This window comes from Heterodontus francisci, chromosome 9, assembly GCF_036365525.1.
Source record: "Heterodontus francisci isolate sHetFra1 chromosome 9, sHetFra1.hap1, whole genome shotgun sequence".
Classification (NCBI taxonomy): domain Eukaryota; kingdom Metazoa; phylum Chordata; class Chondrichthyes; order Heterodontiformes; family Heterodontidae; genus Heterodontus; species Heterodontus francisci.
Window position 1 is genome coordinate 4,257,734 of NC_090379.1, and position 24,695 is coordinate 4,282,428.

A 24,695-nucleotide genomic window follows, 5' to 3' on the forward strand; every position below is an offset into this window, starting at 1 on the left:
TCAGGAGGAACTCTCTGAGCAGAGAAACTCTGGGAATGAATCAGCAGGAATTCTCTGAGCAGAGAAACTCTGGGAATGAATCAGCAGGAATTCTCTGAGCAGAGAAACTCTGGGAATGAATCAGGAGGAACTCTCTGAGCAGAGAAACTCTGGGAATGAATCAGGAGGAACTCTCTGAGCAGAGAAATTCTGGGAATGAATCAGGAGGAACTCTCTGAGCAGAGAAACTCTGGAATGAATCAACAGGAATTCTCTGAGCAGAGAAACTCCGGGAATGAATCAGGAGGAACTCTCTGAGCAGAGAAACTCTGGGAATGAATCAGGAGGAACTCTCTGAGCAGAGAAACTCTGGGAATGAATCAGGAGGAACTCTCTGAGCAGAGAAACTCTGGAATGAATCAACAGGAACTCTCTGAGCAGAGAAACTCTGGGAATGAATCAGCAGGAACTCTCTGAGCAGAGAAACTCTGGAATGAATCAACAGGAATTCTCTGAGCAGAGAAACTCCGGGAATGAATCAGGAGGAACTCTCTGAGCAGAGAAACTCTGGGAATGAATCAGGAGGAACTCTCTGAGCAGAGAAACTCTGGGAATGAATCAGGAGGAACTCTCTGAGCAGAGAAACTCTGGGAATGAATCAGCAGGAATTCTCTGAGCAGAGAAACTCTGGGAATGAATCAGCAGGAACTCTCTGAGCAGAGAAACTCTGGAATGAATCAACAGGAATTCTCTGAGCAGAGAAACTCAGGGAATGAATCAGGAGGAACTCTCTGAGCAGAGAAACTCTGGGAATGAATCAGGAGGAACTCTCTGAGCAGAGAAACTCTGGGAATGAATCAGGAGGAACTCTCTGAGCAGAGAAACTCTGGGAATGAATCAACAGGAACTCTCTGAGCAGAGAAACTCTGGGAATGAATCAACAGGAACTCTCTGAGCAGAGAAACTCCGGGAATGAATCAACAGGAACTCTCTGAGCAGAGAAACTCTGGGAATGAATCAACAGGAACTCTCTGAGCAGAGAAACTCTGGAATGAATCAACAGGAATTCTCTGAGCAGAGAAACTCTGGAATGAATCAACAGGAATTCTCTGAGCAGAGAAACTCCGGGAATGAATCAGGAGGAACTCTCTGAGCAGAGAAACTCTGGGAATGAATCAGGAGGAACTCTCTGAGCAGAGAAACTCTGGGAATGAATCAACAGGAATTCTCTGAGCAGAGAAACTCCGGGAATGAATCAGGAGGAACTCTCTGAGCAGAGAAACTCTGGGAATGAATCAGGAGGAACTCTCTGAGCAGAGAAACTCTGGGAATGAATCAGGAGGAACTCTCTGAGCAGAGAAACTCTGGGAATGAATCAACAGGAACTCTCTGAGCAGAGAAACTCTGGGAATGAATCAGGAGGAACTCTCTGAGCAGAGAAACTCTGGGAATGAATCAACAGGAACTCTCTGAGCAGAGAAACTCCGGGAATGAATCAGGAGGAACTCTCTGAGCAGAGAAACTCTGGGAATGAATCAGCAGGAATTCTCTGAGCAGAGAAACTCCGGGAATGAATCAGGAGGAACTCTCTGAGCAGAGAAACTCTGGGAATGAATCAGCAGGAATTCTCTGAGCAGAGAAACTCTGGGAATGAATCAGGAGGAACTCTCTGAGCAGAGAAACTCTGGGAATGAATCAGCAGGAATTCTCTGAGCAGAGAAACTCCGGGAATGAATCAGGAGGAACTCTCTGAGCAGAGAAACTCTGGGAATGAATCAGCAGGAATTCTCTGAGCAGAGAAACTCTGGGAATGAATCAGGAGGAACTCTCTGAGCAGAGAAACTCCGGGAATGATTCAGCAGGAACTCTCTGAGCAGAGAAACTCTGGGAATGAATCAGCAGGAACTCTCTGAGCAGAGAAACTCCGGGAATGAATCAGGAGGAACTCTCTGAGCAGAGAAACTCCGGGAATGAATCAGGAGGAACTCTCTGAGCAGAGAAACTCCGGGAATTAATCGGCAGGAATTCTCTGAGCAGAGAAACTCCGGGAATGATTCAGCAGGAACTCTCTGAGCAGAGAAACTCCGGGAATGAATCGGCAGGAATTCTCTGAGCAGAGAAACTCTGGGAATGAATCAGCAGGAACTCTCTGAGCAGAAAAACTCTGGGAATGAATTGGCAGGAATTCTCTGAGCAGAGAAACTCCAGAAATGAATCAGCAGGAACTCCGGGAATGATTCAGGAGGAGCTCTCTGAGCAGAGAAACTCCGGGAATGAATCAACAGGAATTCTCTGAGCAGAGAAACTCCGGGAATGAATCAACAGGAATTCTCTGAGCAGAGAAACTCCGGGAATGAATCAACAGGAATTCTCTGAGCAGAGAAACTCTGGGAATGAATCAGCAGGAGTTCTCTGAGCAGAGAAACTCCGGGAATGAATCAGCAGGAACTCTCTGAGCAGAGAAACTCCGGGAATGAATCGGCAGGAATTCTCTGAGCAGAGAAACTCCAGAAATGAATCAGCAGGAACTCCGGGAATGATTCAGGAGGAGCTCTCTGAGCAGAGAAACTCCGGGAATGAATCAACAGGAATTCTCTGAGCAGAGAAACTCCAGAAATGAATCAGTAGGAAGTCTCTGGGCAGAGAAACCCCGGGAATGAATCAGCAGGAATTCTCTGAGCAGAGAAACTCCGGGAATGATTCTGCAGTAAGTCTCTGGGCAGAGAAACTCCGGGAATGAATCAGCAGGAATTCTCTGAGCAAAGAAACTCCGGGAATGATTCTGCAGTAAGTCTCTGGGCAGAGAAATTCCGGGAATGAATCAGCGGGAACCATCTGATCTGATGAACAGCCCCTCTTGAAACATCAGCCTGTTGTTTCTCTTTTAGCTGTGTTTATTTCCAGTATTTTCTGTGTATTTCGAATTTCCAACATTTGTTGGTTTTCCATTTTATCTCCACTATAAACATGAATCTTTTGTTTGGTTTCTGGTCATTAAACACATTTCTCTGCCTCTTCTCAACAGGACTAGTTAAAGGAGGCATGGGTTAAGGTCTGTGGGGCCAATAGAGTTAAAGGGACCCCCTCAGACATTGTCCTCGTCCCAGAACGCCACAGATCTCAAGTCAAAAACATTCTGCCTACTCCACCCTGCTGAGATTTAGAGTGCTGGTAGCATTCTCGCTTGGCTCAGTGGGCTGTGAGACTCACCTTAGGACATGAGTTTGTAACCTAGGCTGATACTACTGAGGGAATGCTGCAGTGTCAAAGGGGCCAGACTTTGGACAATATGATAAACCAAGCTCCTGTCTGCCTGTACACATCCCCATGGCACCAGTCAAGGATGAACAGAAACGTGTCATCGTGTCCCAGCCAACATTCCTCCATCAACAAATACCACCGTGGTTTGTGGGATCTTGCTGTGCACAAAATAGCTGCTGCATTCACCTCCATAGCGACAGTCATTAAACTCATAAAAGGTAGTTTACATGATCCACTCTGACACAGGTAGAAGGCATGCTAAGCGGAAGTCTAGTCCTAAACATGGGTCCTTTTCAGAAACAGTGCTCCTCCATTTGGGTGTTGAACCCTCCCAGGCAGAACCATCACAGGGATTTGTATCAATAGGCTCAGGCAATATAAATTTCTCTGGTAAAAGTGGCCAGCTGGTTATGATTCAATGACTCTATGAGCTTAGGGCCAGTAGAAATGGATCATTTTCCTGCACGGTGCCAAAAGGATCTCAAGCCCACACACTCTGTGAAACAGATCTGCCCAGTCATTATTCAAATCCTCTACAACGTTTGCTTTTAACTTGTTAAAACTTCAGCAAATATCTCACAATAAAAATTGCACACCTTTTATTAAAGCACTGAAAAAAAATGGAATGGGGCCAATATCATCCACAAAGATCCAGCTCTGACACTAGATCCACTTGTTGGTATCAATACCATAAATGAAAAAGAATACTTCTGATTTGACTTTGCTTCTTGTGACTCTCTTCATTTATCACTCCACATACTGGCCAAAATCACACAAACCTGTACCTACCAGTACTGTACCCCAGTGTTATACTGAGTGGTTTAGGTGTCCTGGTACATGATTCACAAAAAGTTAGTAAGCAGGTACTGCAAGTGATCAGGAAGGCAAATGGAATGTTGTCGTTTATTGCAAGGGAATTGAAATATAAAGGTAGGGAAGTTTTGCTACAGTTGTCAGGGCACTGGTGAGAGACCACATCTGGAGTACTGTATAGTTTTGGTCTCCTTACTTAAGAAAGGATAAAATTGCATTCGAAGCAGTTCAGAGAAGGTTCACTCCACTGATTCCCGTGATGAAGGGATTATCCTATGAGAAAAGGTTGGACAGGTTGGGACTACATCCATTGGAGTTTAGAAGAACGAGAGGCGATCTTATTGAAACATACAAGATCCCGAGGGGACTTGACAGGGCGCATGCTGGAAGGATGTTTTCCTTTATGGATGAGGCTAGAACGAGGGAACCACTTTAAAAATTAGGAGTCTCCCATTTAAGATGGGGATGAGGAAAATTTTTTCTTTGAGAGGGTCATTTGTCTGTGGAATTCTCTTCCTCAGAGAGCATTTGGGGGTGTATGGTCATTGAATTTTTTAAGGCTGAGTTAGATAGATTCTTGATTGACAAGGCAGTCAAAGGTTATATCAGGTGGACAGGAATGTAGAGTTGAGGCCACAATCAGATCAGCCATAATCCTATCAAATGGTGGAGCATGCTCGAGGGGCTGAATGGCCTACTCCTATGTTTATATGTATACAGTGACAGACTTGTGCCCATCAGTATTGTAGCCCGGTACTATACAGTGACAGACCTTAACCCACCAGTATGGTACCCCATTGTTACACAGCGACAGATCTGTAGTCACCTGTACTGTACTGCAATGTTATAGAGTGACAGGCCTGTACCCACCAACACTGTACCCTAGTGTTATACATTGACAGATCTATACCACCAGTACTGTGCCCACTTTATAAAGTGACAGACCTGTACCCACCAGTACTGTACCCATGTTATACAGCAACAGACCAATACATACTCGTATTGTACCCCAGTGTTTTCCAATGATTGACCCGCACCTACCAGTACTGTACAATGTGTTGTACAATGACGGACTTATACCCTCCAGTACTATTCCCCAGTGTTATATAGTGACAGGCCTGTCCCCACCTGTTGCTGGATCAGATCCTGGAACTCCCACCCTAATAGCACTTTGGGCGTACCCGCAGCCGATGGACTGCAGCAGTTCAAGAAGGCAGCTCACCATCACCTCCTCAAGGCAATTAGGGACAGGCAACAAACGCCAGTGACACCTACATCCCATGAAAAAATACAGTACTGTGTTATACAGCGACTGACCTGTTCCCACCAGTACTGTAGCCAGTGTTATACAGTTCAGAATGCTCTCTCTGCACACAACTAAAATCTGGATGGTAAGAATCCAGAATTCCACTGCTTGGGGTTTGTCAGCTTGAGTGACTTGCTTAACTTTTAGCTGAGAATCTCTTTGCCTTGCACAGAGAGCCAAGAGCTCAAACTGTGCTCTTTTTGCAGCATGGTGCTGGGCATTACTCACCTGCTGTGTTAGGAAGTTGAGGTGACCGGAGGCCGAGTATTGCTGAGCATTCTGCTTCGCTGCTAGTCGTTGCAGCACGATGGAGATGGCTTCATGGTTCAAGTCTTCACATGGAGCTGGCCAGTGATCGCCTTCCCCAAGTACGCCAACTGTTCCAGGACGCTGCCGGTGGAGGCATTGTGCACCCGATCCTGGGGAGAGGGACAGAGCCACAACATGAATCCTTCAGCAATGTGCAGCAAGGCTAGTACCCAAACAAGGACGCTTCCCACACATTTGCCTAGTGGTACAACTACCAACCGTGCACTTTCTCCAGTCAATGCCCTTTCAGTTAAAAAAGTGACTCACTGGATTGTCAGCAGATTGGCAAAAGGAGGCACTCGGCCCCTCTTGACCTGTTAATGCATCAGTCAGATACTCTGAAGATCTTCACGTTCACATCCTATGAACATAAGAATTAAGAGCAGGAGCAGGCTATCTGGCCCCTCGAGCCTGCTCCGCCATTCAATAAGATCATGGCTGAAATGAAGAAGGGTCACTGACCTAAAACGTTAACTCTGCTTCTCTCTCCACAGATGCTGCCGGACCTGCTGAGTATTTCCAGCATTTCTTGTTTTTATTTCAGATTTCCAGCATCCGCAGTATTTTGCTTTTATTATATGGCTGATCTGAATGTGGCCTCAACTCCACTTTCCTGTCTATCCCCCATAACACTTAACTCCCTTGTCTATCAAAAATCTATCTAACTCAACGTTGAACATATTCAATGACCCAGCCTCCACTGCTCTCTGAGGAATGGAATTCCACAGACTAACAATCCTCAGAGAAAAAATTTCTTCTAAATTAGTCATCACCGTCTTAAATTGGAGACCCCTTATTTTTAAACTTATTTCAGATTTCCAGCATCTGAAGTATTTTGCTTTTATTCCCTACTTTTATATTTCACTCCTCTTGCAATAAATGATAACATTCCATTTGCCTTCCTAATCACTTGCTGTACCTGTATACTAACTTCTTGTGGTTCATATACCAGGACACCCAGATCTCTCTGCACTGTAGAGTTCTGCAGTCTCTCTCCTTTTCAATAATATTCTGCTTTTCCATTCTTCTGCCAAAGCGGACAAGTTCACATTTTCCTACATTACACTCCATCTGCCAAATTTGTGCCCACTCACTTAACCTATCTATTCCTTTGTAGACTCTTTATGTCCTCTTCACAACTTACTTTCCTACCTATCTTTGTGCCATCTGCAAATTTAGCTACCATACGTTTGATCCCTTCATCCAAGTCATTGATGTGGATTGTAAATAGTTGAGGCCCCAGCACTGAACCCTGTGGTACTCCACTAGTCACATCCTGCCAACCTGAAAATGCCCCAATTATCCTCACTCTCTGCTTCCTGTTAGCTAACCAATCCTCTATCCATACGAATATATTACCCCCAACACCACGAGCTCGTATTTTGTGCAGTAACGTTTGATGTGACATCTTATCGAATGTCTTTTGGAAACCAAGTACACCACATCTACAGGTTCCCCTTTATCCAAATTGTTTGCTACTTCCTCAAAGAACGAGAATAAATTAGTCAAACATGATTTCCCTTTCACAAAATCATATTGACTCTGCCTGATCACATTATGATTTTCTAAATGTCCTGCTATTACTTCCTTAATAATAGAGGATTCTAGCATTTTCCCTCTGACAGATGTTAGGTTAACTGACCTATAGTTTCTTGCTTACTGTCTCCCTCCTTCCTTGAATAGAGGTGTCACATTAGCTATTTTCCAGAATCCAGGGAATCCTTTACTAATGCATCTACTATGTCTGCAGCAATTTCTTTTAAGCACTCAGGATGCAGGCCATCAAGTCCTGGGGACTTGTCAGCCTTTAGCTCTAATAGTTTTCCCAGTATCTTTTCCCTCATGATTGTGATTGTTTTAAGTTCTTCTCTCCCTTTTACCTCTTGCTTTCCAGGTATCTTTGGGATGTTTTTTGTGTGAATCCATCAGTTAATTATTTCAATAAATGTACACAGATTGTCTGCTGGTAAATTACTTGATTCCATGATGTGCTTTGTATACTTGGACATCCTGATCATGCTGCTTGAAGAGGAGTGTCCACAGCGCTATCGTGCTTTCAAATGCTAGACCAGTACAAAATACCTGTTCAACGCTTCCATTTCTTTGTTACCCATTATTTAATTTCTTAGACTCTCTCTCTAGAGGATCAATGCTCACTTGAGTTACTCCTTTCCTTTTTAAATACTTGTAGAACTCCGTGGTCTCTTCAGACTACTAGAAAAGATCGGATGTCCACCAAAGCTACTAAGTATCATCACCTCATTCCATGACAATATGAAAGGCACAATTCAACATGGTGGCTCCTCATCAGAGCCCTTTCCTATCCTGAGTGGTGTGAAACAGGGCTGTGTTCTCGCACCCACACTTTTTGGGATTTTCTTCTCCCTGCTGCTTTCACATGCGTTCAAATCCTCTGAAGAAGGAATTTTCCTCCACACAAGATCAGGGGGCAGGTTGTTCAACCTTGCCCGTCTAAGAGCGAAGTCCAAAGTACGGAAAGTCCTCATCAGAGAACTCCTCTTTGCTGACGATGCTGCTTTAACATCTCACACTGAAGAATGCCTGCAGAGTCTCATCGACAGGTTTGCGTCTGCCTGCAATGAATTTGGCCTAACCATCAGCCTCAAGAAAACGAACATCATGGGGCAGGATGTCAGAAATGCTCCATCCATCAATATTGGCGACCACGCTCTGGAAGTGGTTCAAGAGTTCACCTACCTAGGCTCAACTATCACCAGTAACCTGTCTCTAGATGCAGAAATCAACAAGCGCATGGGTAAGGCTTCCACTGCTATGTTCAGACTGGCCAAGAGAGTGTGGGAAAATGGCGCACTGACACGGAACACAAAAGTCCGAGTGTATCAGGCCTGTGTCCTCAGTACCTTGCTCTACGGCAGCGAGGCCTGGACAACGTATGCCAGCCAAGAGCGACGTCTCAATTCATTCCATCTTCGCTGCCTTCGGAGAATACTTGGCATCAGGTGGCAGGACTATATCTCCAACACAGAAGTCCTTGAAGCGGCCAACATCCCCAGCTTATACACACTACTGAGTCAGCGGCGCTTGAGATGGCTTGGCCATGTGAGCCGCATGGAAGATGGCAGGATCCCCAAAGACACATTGTACAGCGAGCTCGCCACTGGTATCAGACCCACCGGCCGTCCATGTCTCCGTTATAAAGACGTCTGCAAACGCGACATGAAATCGTGTGACATTGATCACAAGTCGTGGGAGTCAGTTGCCAGCATTCGCCAGAGCTGGCGGGCAGCCATAAAGACAGGGCTAAATTGTGGCGAGTCGAAGAGACTTAGTAGTTGGCAGGAAAAAAGACAGAGGCGCAAGGGGAGAGCCAACTGTGCAACAGCCCCAACAAACAAATTTCTCTGCAGCACCTGTGGAAGAGCCTGTCACTCCAGAATTGGCCTTTATAGCCACTCCAGGCGCTGCTTCACAAACCACTGACCACCTCCAGGCGCGTATCCATTGTCTCTCGAGATAAGGAGGCCCAAAAGAAGAGAAACTCCGACTATCTGTTTTTCTATTTCTACCTAGCTTTCTCTCATATTCTAATTTCTTCCTTTTTAAAGTCATTATTTGCTGGTTTTAAAAGCTGCCCAATCTTCTGATTTACCACTAATCTTCACAGAATTGTACATTTTTCTTTCAATTTGATACTATCTTTAACTTTGTTAGTTAGCCACAGATGGTGCATCCTCTGGAGTCTTTCTTTCTCACTTTAATATATCTTTGCTGAGAGATGTGAAATAACTCCTGAGACGTCTACCACTGCTTCTCTGCTGTTCTATCTTTTAAATTAATTCCGCAGTTCACTTTGGCCAACTCTGTCTTCAATTCCTTGTAACTGCCTTTATTTAAGTTTAAAACACTAGTCTTAGATTCACACTTCGCACCCTCAAACTGAATGTCAAATTCTATCAAGTTATGATCACTGTTGCCTAGAGACTCCTTTACTATGAGGCCATTAATTAATCCTGTCTCATTCACATTACCAGGTCTAGAACGGTCATCCTGTCTTTTACCCACAGGAAGAAGGGGAAGAAATGAGAGGGCAGTGGGCTGCAGCTCTCAGCTAGACAACTCCTACCAGTCAGTCAAACAGGCACTGACAGTAGTGCAGGGGTGGGCTTCTCCATGGGATTAGGTGCTTGGGCAGGAGGGGTGAAAGTTATGGATGAAACGAGGCGGAGCATTATGATGCTAAGTCTCTGCCACTTTTTCCCATGATGGGCATCTCCCGCAGGCAGGAGAGGTGGCTGTTACAGGTAAGACCTTCATGACCACATGCTAATGACATAGAAATTCTGTTACAATGCCTCCCGTGTCTTTCTTCAGCTTATTTTCCAGGTCTGTATCTCTTCCAGGGGCTGAGAAGGACACACAAACAGGTTAAGGGATTAAAAAAAAAACTCAGCAGCATTCAGGCCATTTCCTGGACCATTTCTCTTAACTGGTTTTTGAGCTGGGAGTTATGCCTCATGCAACTTATACCCTTGTGCCAATTTTGGTGGCTTCCCAATGGGATTTCCCTATCCAAAATGCTTAGTAAAATTGAGGTGGTGGGGCAACTGAAGGGACGGCGAACAAGTTAGGATGCCCGAGCGATGCCCCTTGTCCAGACAACAGTCCGCGCAAACATGCACCAGTGCAAAGAGGTGACCATGCTTCACCTTGGCAAATTATTAGTGTCTGCAGAGTCTTATCTAAAATTGGGTTATGATAGCAGGCATGATGGACAGAAATGCATGAAGGCCTAACTAATGTTTATGCTGGCTAGTTCTTCAGGAGCACTTCAATCGCGACAGTTCATGCTTTACATGACACTGCATGGAAGAAGGCCTGGCAGTACTGGGTATACCTATCAATGTGCAGGCACCACCAGTCGCTGTAGTGCAGAAAGAAAGCAAGCCTTGCATTTCTATGTATACATTCATTTATATGTCTATATCAGGGAAACAAAGCTGAAAAGGGACAGACCCACATGTACTCACCAGCTGTTGCTGAGACTGGCCGGGATAGTTTCTGGCTGTAGATCTGAGCAGCTGCCTGGAAGGAAGATGTTGGAGCAATGGAAAGAGTGCTGGAAGTGGGTCGTTGGAGCCTGCCCGGGTGCTGTGGATGACGAGATGCCAGGGTAGCTGAGCCTGGCCTGTAGGCTACTGAGCCAGTCCTGCCCAATGTTTCAGCCAGCGAGGCAGCCAGTTCCTGAGCCGGAGTCGTGCAGGAGGGCAAGGAAGGAGGTAGGGGCTGGTTTCCTGCCTGTTTTAAAGCTGTTTGTGGAGGATGAACATGATGACTGGAGGAGCTCTGCATCGAGGGGCTTGCCGTAAAACGGAGCCTGCCATCACCTGATCCATCTGAGGCACTTATATCTCCCTCCTTGGTTAAAGCTGGTCCTGCAGAAAAGGGGAGAATGACAGATCATTCATAGTTACCTATGGAACCTGGTTTGGTGTGCTTTATTCTGGGATTAATTTGGCTAATTTCCGTTGGTGGAAACTTTACTAATATACTGTGACCTGTTGAGTAGTGGGACTGAATTAACAGTGCATAACTCCCACCTTGGTCATAACACTATTTATTAGAAAAGAAATAATAGGTCAACTACTAATGAGATAAATCTATATATATGTAAAACTCTATTTCCTTACCCCTCATGCACACACACATACATTCAAAAAATCAGGTTAACCAGGGAAAAAGGGTTTTGGTTTACAGCTGTTTCTTAGGAATAGAAGGAATAATAAAAATGATTGAGTTTATCACGTTCTGGTAGGGTGCTTTCGGTACGATGAGGTGCCTCAGAGTCGAATGCCACTTGAAGTCTCTCCAGGCGAGGTTGATGAACAGTCTGTGATGCGTAAGCATTCACGGCAATTTAACTGCAGCAGGTGTCACGTAGGTCTTCCATTGGGACATAGCAACAGGTCTGCTTAGGTCAGCAGCAGTCTAGCAGTAGAAGAATTCTTCAGATTTCAGGAGTTCTTAGCACACAGGAGACAGCAGGAATTTCACTGGATGCAGGAATTCTTCAGAGACAGGAGGCAACAGGAATCTGCCACCTTTTAAATGCAGGATTCCTTTTCAATAGATGCAAGTTTCATTTATAGAGAGAGAGGCAACATTTTTCTGGGTCTTCCTCTCTTGGTCCATGCAGGTCAAAGCAAAGATGTCAAAAACCTGCTCCTTGTCCAACTCACTGGCTTTTTAAAGGGTCCAAAGTGAAAAAAAACCTTCCTGAGCATGGTCACATGTCCAGACACAGTGTCTCTTGTCATTCAAAAAAACTGCTCTGAGGAAGGCCAAACCCCTGTGGTTTCCCTGAAATTGCTTGCTTTCCTATCCTTGTACAAGTTCAACTTCCTTTCAAAGCACCCATAAAGTTCATCTTTTTTATAAACTTCCTTTCAAAACATGGCAGAAACTCCAATTATTTGGAGGTGTCCAAGTCCACTGAAAATCCATTTTTCTATGTCTTTTAAATACAAAGAAGTCCAAGATTTTAGTTCAAAACTAAAACCTTTGTAACAATAGTCAAATCAAGACTCATTGACACGTCCCTCAGACTTCCTTTTCCTACAATAATAGGCTTTTAAAACTAGTCACCTAATTAATACTTCTTGATTTATCTCACTTTCCCTCGTACTTTATTCAAGCTGGACTGCATCCTACAATACGGGCCCTTTATATGCACACCCGATAAGCTCGATACCGCTTTCACCCGGTAAGCTCGGTAGCGCACTCACCCAGTACGTTTGGTACCGCTCTTACCCGGTATGTTCGGTACCGCTCTTACCCGGTATGTTCCGTACCGCTCTTACCCGGTATGTTCCGTACCGCTTTCACCTGGTAACCTCGGTACCGCTCTCACCCGGTAAGCTCGGTAGCGCACTCACCCAGTACGTTTGGTACCGCTCTCACCTGGTATGTTCGGTACCGCTCTTACCCGGTATGTTCGGTACCGCTCTCACCCGGTATGTTCGGTACCGCTCTCACCTGGCATGTTCGGTACCGCTCTCACCCGGTAAGCTCAGTAGCGCACTCACCCAGTACGTTTGGTATCGCTCTTATCCAGTAAGATCGGTACCACTCTCACCCAGTATGTTCGGTAGCGCAGTCACCCGGTAAACTGCTTGTCCTTCCCATTCGAGCTCTACTATCATTTTCGGCACCTGTCAGCACCAGCCTTGGTGAGACAGCAACTGGAGTACTGCGTACAGTTTTGGTCTCCTTACCCAAGGAAGGACATACTTGTCAAAGAGGGAGTGTAATAAGGTTTACCAGACTGATCCCTGGGATGGCAGGATTGTCCTATGAGGAGAGATTGAAGAGGTTGGGACTGTATTCTCTGGAGTTTAGAAGAATGAGAGATGATCTTATTGAAACTTACAAAATTCTTACAGGGCTTGACAGGGTAAATGCAGGAAGGATTTTTCCCGTGTTAATTTTTTTTTGAGGATTCATGTATTTTAGAATTATGGACATTGCTTTATTTGGGAAAACTGAAAAAGATTCCATGGATTTTTTTTCAATGGGGTCATCGAAACGACACGGAGGTCCTGTTTGAAAACAACAATTACTGGAAGTAATTAATCTTCAGATTAATACCCAGCAGGGGTTTTTTTGGCTTGGGGGAGATGTTTACAGAGAAGTGACAGGTCAGGATTTATAGGGGTCAGGAGGCTTGACTCTTGAGATGTTGTTTTTGGTTTCCCTTTGGACAGTGTATTGGGGTGTAAACTGTTTTGAAGGCAGTTGGAGAAAACCAGCCAAGAGAGCAGCCACCATCAGCTCACCCTCTTCCATCTCTTTGAGAACTTCCTGAGAATCAAGTGTAGGGAATAGAGAAACTGATGCTGCATTTCTCCTGAAAAGCCTGCCAGAAACCTCCTGGAAAGCCTGTCAAACTGATCTTTAACGTCATCTGAAAAGAACTGTTCTAGAAAGATCCCAGTTACAGCTGTCGATGTGTATTTGGGACACCAAACCAAAAAGGGACAACTGACATTTTCCCATATCTTCACTTTTTTCTTCAAGAATTATCAAGTATTTGGCAAAAGTATTCTTTTTTGTCTTTTTTTATAACAGGGCTCTAAAGAGAAAATCTCTTTTTTCGGCTAACCGTTGTGTGTGTGTGTGTGTGTGTGTGTGTGTGTGTGTGTGTGTGTGTGTGTGTGTGTGTGTGTGTGTGTGTGTGTGTGTGTGTGTGTGTGTGTGTGTAGGGGGGTTATTTAAAAATGGAACTTTCATATTTCACTTTGTTTGTTAATGCTTTCTTTGTTACTGGTTATGTCTTGTTTTATAATAAACTGATAATTTTGTTGTTTATTAAAGAAACCTGGTTGGTGCATTTTATTCTGGGATAAAGAGTCGAGTCTATGATTGACCGTATCGGTAACTATATATTAAATATATGTTGTGACCTGTGGAGAAGTGGAACTAGAAAAGACAGTGTACACCTCCCACTTCGGTCCTAACACCAGGCTAGTGAGGGTCTAGAACCAGGGTCACAATCTCAGAATAAGAGATAGGCCATTTAGGACTGAGATGAGGAGGAATTTCTTCAGTCAGATGGTGGTGAAATTTGGAATTCTTTACCCCAGAGGGCTGTGGAGGCTCAGTCATTGAGAATATTCAAGTTAGAGATTGCTAGATTGCTAGATATTAAATATATCAAGGGATAGTGCAGGAAAATGGCATTGTGGTAGAAGATCAGCCATGATCTAGTGAATGCCAGAGCAGGCTCTAGGGGCCAGATGGCCTACTCCTGCTCCTATTTCCTATGTTCCTATGTCATGACCTCCATACCTGTAGTTATGCTTCATGTTTCGGAGATGGTGACTGATTTGTGACACTCGTGAAGAATGATACAAGGGCTAAAAGTGTTAAACTATGAGGACATGCTGCACAGACAAGGCTTGCATATCATGAGTATATAACATTAAGTGGTGATCTAATTGAGGCATTTAAGATAAAGGATTCAATAGGGTAGACAGAGAAAAATTATTTCCTCTGGTTGGGAGGGGGGGCTTTAGGTTGCAGTTCAGAACAAGGGGGCATAACTGTAAAATTAGAGCTAGGCCATTTAGTGGTGTTGTCAGGAAGATGTCTTCACACCAATGGTAGTGAAAAACTGGAACTTTCTCCCTGAAAAACTGTGGATTCTGGGGGTTATTTGAAAATTTCATAACTGAGATTGATAGGTTTTTGCTTGGTACGGGTATTAAGGGATACAGAACCAAAATGGGTAGATGGAGTTAAGATGCAGATCAGCTATGATCTAACTGAATGACAGAACAGGCTTGAGGGGTTGAATAGCCTTCACATGTTCCAAGTTCCTATAAAACTAGATCAGGAGTACAATGCAACAGAAAGAGTTAAGTTCTACGGAAATAAGGTACGGTAATAATTTCGCAGGACTCAACACAATCATATTGCCGAATACACCAATTATTATTGAGGTGCAACACTCCAATACACATCATGTTACTAGATAAGAGTTTTCTTGCACAGAATGTGTTGTATACAATGTGTATATCACTCTGTATATATTTATATTTAACTAAAAGATCTCACGTTATGTGCACTTGCTGTCCACAAACATTATTTTTCTTTGTTTTTGTGATTTTTGGTTACTTTTATGACAATATTTAACACTAAAACAATTGTTTATCACTGTTGGTTGATACCAGGATGACAAACAATGAAAGAAACTCAGTCTTTAGGAGAGGTTGAGGTTGTCAAGTCAAAACTTAATGCAGACACAAAGGGCAATTCAATTTACAAATATAATGATGTTTATGGTGAACTAAATATTTTTGTGAATTTTTGCTTTGGTTAATTTATTTGGGGCATCAGAAATTTCAGTTACTGAAAAAACAAAATGATAAATCAAAAATTTTCAGATGAAAAATTTTCAGAAACCATTTTGAGCAATTTGTGGGCAGAAGGCTCCCGGTGGTTAAATTGTGCAGTTACAGGATGAATTTGCATTGGTAATTACCAGATAATAAATGCAGACATCAGAAATCCTTCCAAGTGAAAGAAAGTGGACACAACACTAAATACAACACTCCAGAAGCTCGGTACCATCCGAGACAAAGCAGCCCGCTTGATTAGCACCCCATCCATCACCTTAAACATTCACACCCTTCACTACTGCTGCAGTGTGTACCACCCACAAGATGCACGGCAGAAACTCGTCAAAGCTCCTTCGACAGCAGTTTTCAAACCCGCAACCTCTACCACTTAAAAGAACAAGGGCAGCAGATGGATGGGGACATCACCATCTCCAAGTTCCCCTCCAAGTCACACACCATCCTGACTTGCAAATATATCACCATTCTTTCAAATTGCTGGGTCTAAATTCTGGAACTCCCTCCCTAACAGCACTGTGGTGTACCTACACCACACGGACTCTAGTGGTTCAAGAATGCGGCTCACCACTACCCTATGAGCAATTAGGGATAAGCAACAAATGCTGGTCTTGTCACGCCACCCCCACCTCATGAACAAACTTTTAAAAACTCAAAAGCGTCATGAAATGAAAAGTAAGGTTTTGCAGACATGAAATGTGCACAGCTCTAAGTTTTTTGAATAAGATATAGATTGTGTCAGCCATGGCTCAGTGAGTAATTCTCAAAGGTTGTGGGTTTAAAGTCCTGCTCCAGAAATTTGAGCCGTTAATCCAGGCTTATACGCCCAGTGCAGTACTGAGAGCGCGCTGCAGGAGGTACCCGTCGTTTGAGACATTCAAACAAAGCCCCGTCTGCCCTCTCAGGTGGACAATAAGGATCTCAATATGCTATTTTGAACAGCAGTAGAGCTCACCCAGTATTTTAGGCCAATATTTATCCCTCAATCAACACCTAAAAACAGATTATCTACTTGTTGTTTGTGGGATTCTATTGTGCACAAGTTGGCTGTATTTCCTACATTTAAACAGTGATTACACTTCAGAAGTACTTATTTGGCTGTAAAGCACTTTGGGACCACATGAGGTTGTGAAAAGTGCTACATAAATGCAACTATTTCTTTTTTCTTGTGCTAAATAGCAAAACTTATGGCAACGTGGGAATCAAAGAGATGGTTGAAGCATCGGAGTTGCTCTGCAGGGCAGGCTATAATTACAACATGACCAGTTTACATAAGCAATTCTCATTATAAATGGGTTTCAAGAAATTTATAAAGGAAAAAGTTGACAGTGCAGCAAAAACATGACAACAGGAAGTAAGGTTTTGTAGACAAGAGGTGAGTGAAGAGCCTGCTAAAGAACGTTACATTTTTCTTACTTTTCAGCTGTAAATACCCACCTTGTGTGGATTTAGCAATGACTTGCTGTGTACTGATGCTCTGGTTCCCATTCCTGGTTTGGGTCCCCAGGAAGACACTGGCTGATTTGTTCTTGTGTGTGTAGATTGTGAGCAGTTCCTCCAGATCGTTTTCACTGAAAATCATATTTAACAATTACATGCGATGTGTTTATTAAACACGTGACACAGGCAAAAAGTGAAAACTCAGCTATGCTGGAAATCCGAAATAAAAATAGAAAATGCTGCAAAAATCCAGAAAGTCAATCGGAATCTGGAAAGAAGACATGTCTCCCCTTATCGCCACGCCAACTCCCACCTCTGCTTCCTTGACCCTCTTTCAACTCAGCTCCTGATTATACACCTACATCCTCTCTCAAAACAGTGTGAGGAAAACCACACCTGCCAAGAATGAGGCATATTAATTTCGTCATAAGGAACATTAATTTTAAACTGCTGCTGGACTGAAAAGATGACTTGTTTAAAGAGACCACAGCAGTGGCTGAAAACATACTGCTTATTTGCATTCTGGGAGACAGTTGCCAGGAGAAGACAATGGAACTGCTCCCTGATTCAATTAACCAAATGGATTTTGATCGAAAGACATTGAATGTGTGAAAGTCGGCATTCCAGCCCCCTACTGAGGATGCCTATTAACCTTGAAAGAATCCACAAAACCTCAGCAGGCAGGTTGTTCCAAAAAAAAGGAGCTAATCACATGACTGGCCTGCTGGCCAAGGTTTGGTTTGAATTGTGTTCACAGCACAGTTTGAAAAGAGACTGCAACTGAACTTGAAGAGAGAGCACCTCTCCCTCTCATGCAAGACAGAAAACCATCGAAACAAGTTTGAAAGTGCGCATGGGGCCCCAATGAGATGGCAAGATTTAACTACAATCAAAGACTTTACATTGAACTAAAAAGACAGTAAATGAACCAGAAGAGGCGGCAGTGAAAGGAGCTGAGGTATAAAAGGAGCGGAGAGCAAGGCCCGACACCAGAAATGGCGGCGGTGAGAGGAACCGGAGTATAAAAGGAGTTGAGAGCGAGGCCCGACACCAGAAGCGGTGGCAGCGGCGGTGAGAGCACTCTGTTCTGTTCGGTGCAGGGCAGGCTTGAGGGGCTGAATAGCCTATTCCTGCTCCTATTTCTTATGTTCTTATTGCTTCAAACTTTTCCCCTTGATTCTTTCTCCTTTTCTGTCTCTATCTGCATGTGTGTTTATCGCGTATGCATGCTAGTGTGGTCGCATCACGGATTTTTAGTAGTTTTAACCGAATTAGAGTTTTAAGGTTAATAAACTTACACATTTCTTGTTTAAATCTAAGAAAACTATCTGGTTGATTTCATTGCCATTACAATTGGAGAGCAGTGAACAAGGATTCACTGAGGGGGAAGCTAAAAACACAGTGCTTTAAAAATTAAACCCTGTTACGGCCAAACCAGGAAAAGGCTGAGACAGAACCCCTAGACTCCTTTCTCACCTGGTCGTAAAAACAGGCACAGTGGGCTGAATGGCCTCTTTCTGTGCCATAATTTTTTATGGTTCTATGGATCTTGGAATACAGAGTAGTATTTCAAAATTTGCCAACAATACCAAACGTGGAGGTGTGACAAACAATGAGGATAATACAAACTGCCTGCAAGAGGACATAGATAGGCTAGCAGAATGGGCAGAAAAGTGGCAGATGGAATTTAAAATGGACAAACATGGGATGATGCATTTTGGCAGAAGGGATAGGGTGAGGCAACACAGACTTAATGGTGCAGTTCTGAAGTGTGTGCAGGAAGAGGGATCTAAGGGATCATGTGCATCGATCTTTGAAGGTGGCAGGACATATTGAGAGAGTGGTTAGTAAAGCATATGGGATCTTGGGCTTCATGGACAAATGAAAGTTAATTAAGGAAGGCCAACATGGATTTCTTAAGGGAAAATCATGTTTAACTAACTTTCTGGAGTTTTTTGAGGAGGTAACTGAGAGGGTTGATGAGGGCAATGCTGCTTATGTGGTGTACATGGAATTTTAAAAGGCGGTTGATACAGTGATACACAATAGATTTGCAGCTCATGGAATAAAAGGGACGACAGCAACATGGATACGGAATTGGCTGAGTGACAGTAAACAAAGAGTAGTGGTTAATGGATGTTTTTTGGGTTGAAGGAAGGTTTGTAGTGGAGTTCCCCAGGGGTCAGTGTTGGGACCCTTACTTTTTCTGCTCTGTATTAATCACCTAGACCTTAGTGTACAGGGCACAATTTCAAAGATAAGAAACTTGGAAGCATTGTGAACTGTGAGGAGGATAGTGTAGAACTCCAAAAGGACATAGACAAGTTGGTGGAATGGGCAGACAGGTGGCAGATGAAGTTCAAGGCAGAAAAATGTGAAGTGATTCATTTTGGTAGGAAGAACATTGAGAGACAATATAAAGTAAAGGGTACAATTCTAAAAGGGGGTGCAGGAGCAGAGGGACCTGGGTGTATATGTACATAAGTCATTGAAGGTGGCAGGACAGGTTGAGAGAGTGGTTAATAAAGCATACAGTATCCTGGGCTTTATTAATAGGGGCATAGAGTACAAGAGCAAGGAGGTTATGTTGAACTTGTATAAGACACTAGTTTGGCCTCAGCTGGAGAATTGCATCCAGTTCTGGGCGCCGCACTTTAGGAAAGACATGAAGGCATTGGAGGGAGTACAGAAAAGATTCACAAGAATGGTTCCAGGGATGAGGAATTTCCGTTATGAAGACAGATTGGAGAAGTTATCACTGTTTTCCTTGAAGAGGAGGCAGAGAGGTGATTTGATAGACATATTCAAAATCATGAGGGGTCCGGACAGAGTAGAGAGAAACTGTTCCCACTCGTGAAAGGATCGAGAAAGAGAGGGAACAGATTTAAAGTATTTGGTAAGAAAAGCAAAAGTGACATGAGGAAAATCTTTTTCACACAGTGAGTGGTTAAGGTCAGGAATGCATTGCCTGAGAATTCAAAAGGGAATTAGACACTTACATGAAAAGGAAGAATGTGTAGCGTTACAGGGAGAAGGCGGGGGAATGGAACTGAGTGAATTACTCTTTCAGAGAGCCGGTGCGGACACGATGGGCCGAATGGCCTCCTTCTGCATTGTAACAATTCTGTGATTCATAAATGGAGGCATTGAGTACAAAAGCAGGGATATTATGCTGAGCCTTTATAAAGCTCTGGTTAGGCCCCAACTAGAGTATAGCATCCAGTTCTGGTCACCACACTTCAGGAAGGATGTGAGGGTCTTTGAGAGGGTGCAGAGGAGATATACCAGAATGGTTCCAGGGATGGGGGATTTTAGTTACAAGGTTAGGTTGGAAAAGCTGGGGTTTTTCTTCCTGAGTGAAGAAGATTAAGGGGAGATTTGACAGAAGTGTACTAGATTATGACAGGCTTAGAGAAGTTAGACAAGGAAAAACTGTTCTCATTAACTAATTGTACAAGGACTAGGGGACACAGATAGAAGGTTTTCGGCAAGAGATGCAGGGGGAATGTGAGGAAGAACTTTTTTTACACAGTAGGTGGTAATGACCTGGAGCTCACTGCCTATGAAAGTGGTAGAAGCAGAGCCAATCAATCATTTCAAAAGGAAATAAACTTGCAGGCTACGGATATCGAGTGGGGGAGTGGAACTGACTGAATTGCTCTGTGGAGAGCTGGCATGGACTCGATGGGCCAAATGGCCTCCTTCTATGCTGTAAATGACTATGATTACTCAGCTCCTTAAAAGGCCCACACTGACTCCAACCCCTCTATAGCCACCAACCTCTCTGACATCCTCTTCCTCACAAAGGATCTGCAGGTGTTGCCTTCCACCCCTGAAACACCTCTCCCACCAATCTGCACTCAAATTCCTTCAGACTAGCTATTATCCAACCCACAACACAAAAACAAGGAGTTCAAAGGAGGAGAGGATAGTCTCCTGAAGGAACTGGTGTGGGCAGATGTTTATTAGCTTTTCTGTTTTGAGTGACAATGACGACAATGTGTTTTCTGTGCTCTTCAACCTCTGGGAGGTAGGGCCGGGCAAACGGGAGGGCTGGGTGAGTGGAAGTGCTTGAAGACAAAGTTGATAAGTCAAAAAGCCCTTTTTGCCCTCGACCTTTGTTGAGGTTGGCTCAAGCTCAGCTCAAAAAGTAGGCAAACAGATTATAGGCAGAGACATTCATCCATCAGTCTTTGTCTCAGAACGCTAATAATACATTTCATTCCACAACCTGTTCCAAAATAATCCCTCCAAAAAGTAAAAGAAACTTCTCAGAACTGAATTTCAGGAATTACCTCACGTTGGGCTCGGCACGATAGTGGTGAATGACATCACCCTCACAACATGCTGAGCAGCCTGTGAATCAGTAGACTGCAATCGTTTCCAAATCCCCATTATCCGCATCAGTGTAATGCATTTTCCATTCCGCTCACCTGGCTTTTCTGACAAATACTTGGAATTCTTCCTGTTGGATGCAGGTCTCTGGCTTCAGATCCATCTGACTTCTCTTAATCATTCGATCTGTTTCCTGTGTTTAAAATTCAAAAATTGGTATGACAGGTTCTCAGCAGCATCACTGATCCACTTTGCAACTTACTTTTGAGAACAATCTAAAATCCCTCTTCTTTCAGCATATTGTTTTCCCCTATTCACACCATTTCATCCACAGAGTGTTGTGTGTTCAAGACCCACTCCAGAATTTAAGCATTTAATCTGGGTTGACACTTCCAGTGTAGTGCTGACCAAGAATGCTGCATTCAGAGGTACTGGCTGATAGGTGGGACATTAACCCTGTCTGCTTGTCAAACATCCTGTTATTGATGAACTGGGTTCTCCTGGTGTCCTGACCAATGCTCCTCTCTCCAGCAACGTCTCCAAAAACAGATTAACTGGCATTCACCTCACTGCTGTTTGAGAATTTGCTGTTGCACAATGGTTGCTACATTCACCCACATAAATGAAGTTGCAGGACATATTGAGAGAGTGGTTTGTAATGCATATGGGATCTTGGGCTTCATAAATAGAGGCATTTAGTACAAAAGCAGGGAAGCTACGCTGAACTTTTATGAAGCTCTGGTTAGGCCCCAACTGGAGTATTGCGTCCACGTCTGGTCACCACACTTTAGGAAGGATGTGAGGGTCCTTGGGTGGTTACAGAGGAGATTTACCAGAATGGTTTCAGGGATGGAGAATTTTAGATTCAAGGTTAGGTTGAAAAAGCTGTCTTTGTTCCCCTTAGAACAAAGGAGATTGAGGGGAGATTTAATAGCAGTGTACACGATTATGACAGGCTTAAAGAAGTTAGAAAACTGTTCCCATTAACTAATAGTACAAAGACTAGGGGACACAGATTGAAAGTTTTGGGCAAAAGATGCAGGGCGAATATGAGGAAGCACTTTTTTATGCAGCGCGTGGTAATGACCAGGAACTCACTGCCCACAAAGGTGGTGGAAGCAGAGATGATCAATGACTTCAAGAGGAAGTTGGATGGCCACCTGAGAGAAATAGACTTTCAGGGCTACGGGGATCGAGCAGGGGAGTGGCACTGACTGCATAGCTCCGTAGAAAGCAGGTATGGACTCGATGGGCCGAATGGTCTCCTTCTGCCCTGTTTATGACTCTATGATATAACAATTGCCACTGTCTTTTAAGGCCATTATTGCAATTGAGATGTGTCTGAAAGACATGATAAGGCAGGTAAGTCTGACTATCCTTCATTAACTAGAACCGGCAGAGAAAGAAGTTGTATTCATTATATGCCCACCGACTCCCACAGCTACCTCGAATTCACTTCCTCACTTCCTGCTTCCTGTAAGGATTCCATTCCATTCTCCCAATTTTTCCGTCTCCAATTTTCCATCTGCACTGATGATGCAAACTTCCACAACAGTCTTCCGTTTTCCTCAACCGAGGATTCCCCCCCCCCACCACTGTGGTTGACAGAGCCCTCAATCACTTCTGCCATCACCCCCTTCCCCTCCCTCCCAGAATCGCAACAGGGTTCCCCTTGTCCTCACTTTCCACCACCAGCCTCCACATCCAAAGGATCATCCTTCCCCATTTCCGCCACCTCCAGCGTGGTGCCACCACCAAATGCATCTTCCCTTCACCTCCCCTGTCAGCATTCCGAAGAGATCGGTCCCTCCCCAACACCCTGGTCCACTCTTCCATTACCCCCGACACCTCGTCCCCTTCCCATGGCACCTTTCCAAGCAATCACAGGAGGTGTAATACCTGCCCTTTTACCTCCTCTCTCCTCACTATCCAAGGCCCCAAACACTCCTTTCAGGTGAAGCAGCGATTTACCTGTACTTCTTTCAGTTTAGTATACTGTATTCGCTGCTCAAAATGCGGTCTCCTCAAGATTGGGGAGACCAAATGCAGATTGGGTGGCCGCTTTGCGGAACACCTCCGCTCAGTTCGCAAGCAGAACCCCAAGCTTCCGGTTGCTTGTCATTTCAACACCCCCCCCCCCTGCTCTCATGCCCACATCTTTGTCCTGGGCCTGCTGCAGTGTTCCAGGGAACATCAACGCAAGCTCGAGGAACAGCATCTCATTTACCGATTAGGCACACTACAGCCTACTAAACTGAACATTGAGTTCAATAATTTCACAGCATGACTGGCCCTTTTTTATTTTTATTTTATTTTATTTTGTTTCATTTTTTTTACCATGTGCCTACCTGCTGGTTTTTTCATGTTTGTGCTTTAGACTAGGGCTGTTCATTATTCTGTCATTAACACTCTGCCTTAATGCTTTGTCTTTCATCACACCATTAGCACATTCTCATAGAGTCACAGAGTTATACAGCACAGAAACAGGCACTTTGGCCCATCATGTCTGTGCCGGCCATCTAGCACCTATCTATTCTAATCCCATTTTCCAGCACTTGGCCCGTAGCCTTGCAGGCTATGGCGTTTCAAGTGCTCATCTAAATACTTCTAAAATGTTGTGAGAGTTCCTGCCTCTACCACCCCTCCAGGCAGTGTGTTCCACATTCCAACCATCCTCTGGGTGAAAATTTTTTTCCTCAAATCCCCTCTAAACCTCCTGTCCCTTACCTTAAATCTATGCCCCTGGTTATTGACACCTCCGCTAAGGGAAAAAGTTTCTTCCTATCTACCCTATCTATGCCCCTCATAACTTTGTATACCTCAATCAGGTTCTCCCCCCAGCCTTCTCTGCTCTAAGGAAAACAACCCTTGCCTTTGCCCCATGACCTCCTTGTCAGTTAACCTTTCCAGCCCTCTGTCCAATCACACACTTTCCTTTTGTCTCTTCCCCTCCACCCCCACTTTACTTGCTTAAAACCTATTACGTTTCAAACCTTTGCCAGTTCTGATGAAAGACCACTGACCTGAAACGTTAACTCTGCTTCTCTCTCCACAGATGCTGCCAGACCTGAGTATTTCCAGCACTTGCGGTTTTTATTTTGGAGCAAGAAGTTACTCCCTCAGCTCTACTACAGCTTGTCTCAGAGAAAAGGAAAGAACGAAAGAACGAATAAATGATAAATAGAAAGAGAAAAAGAGAGACAAAGAGATAGAAACAGAAAGAAAAATAGTAAGAGAGAGAGAAAGAGTGCATACAAGAGTGAATCATGCTACTTGGAAGTTTTTTTGAAATATTAGTGACACCTTTATTTTGTAAATTTTGTACTCATCCAGGGAAGAGATATGAGCACCGGGACATG

General features: G+C 44.1%; 1 protein-coding gene across 11 annotated transcripts in view; it reads right to left on the reverse strand.

Moving 5' to 3' along the window:
- The window catches only part of ttll5 (tubulin tyrosine ligase-like family, member 5), a 432,290-nt gene that overhangs the window by 203,875 nt on the left and 203,720 nt on the right, over nucleotides 1-24,695 (reverse strand). For all 11 annotated transcript variants that reach the window (XR_010975642.1, XM_068038454.1, XM_068038450.1 and 8 more), the window contains 4 exons: nucleotides 21,435-21,529; nucleotides 16,999-17,132; nucleotides 10,678-11,082; nucleotides 5,588-5,778 (listed from right to left, as the gene is read on the reverse strand). Coding sequence is in view for 10 of the 11 variants with exons in the window: in XM_068038454.1 (XP_067894555.1) it covers nucleotides 5,588-5,778; nucleotides 10,678-11,082; nucleotides 16,999-17,132; nucleotides 21,435-21,529 (825 nt within the window). In the remaining variant the exon portion in view is untranslated. The remainder of the gene's footprint in view (nucleotides 1-5,587; nucleotides 5,779-10,677; nucleotides 11,083-16,998; nucleotides 17,133-21,434; nucleotides 21,530-24,695) is intronic.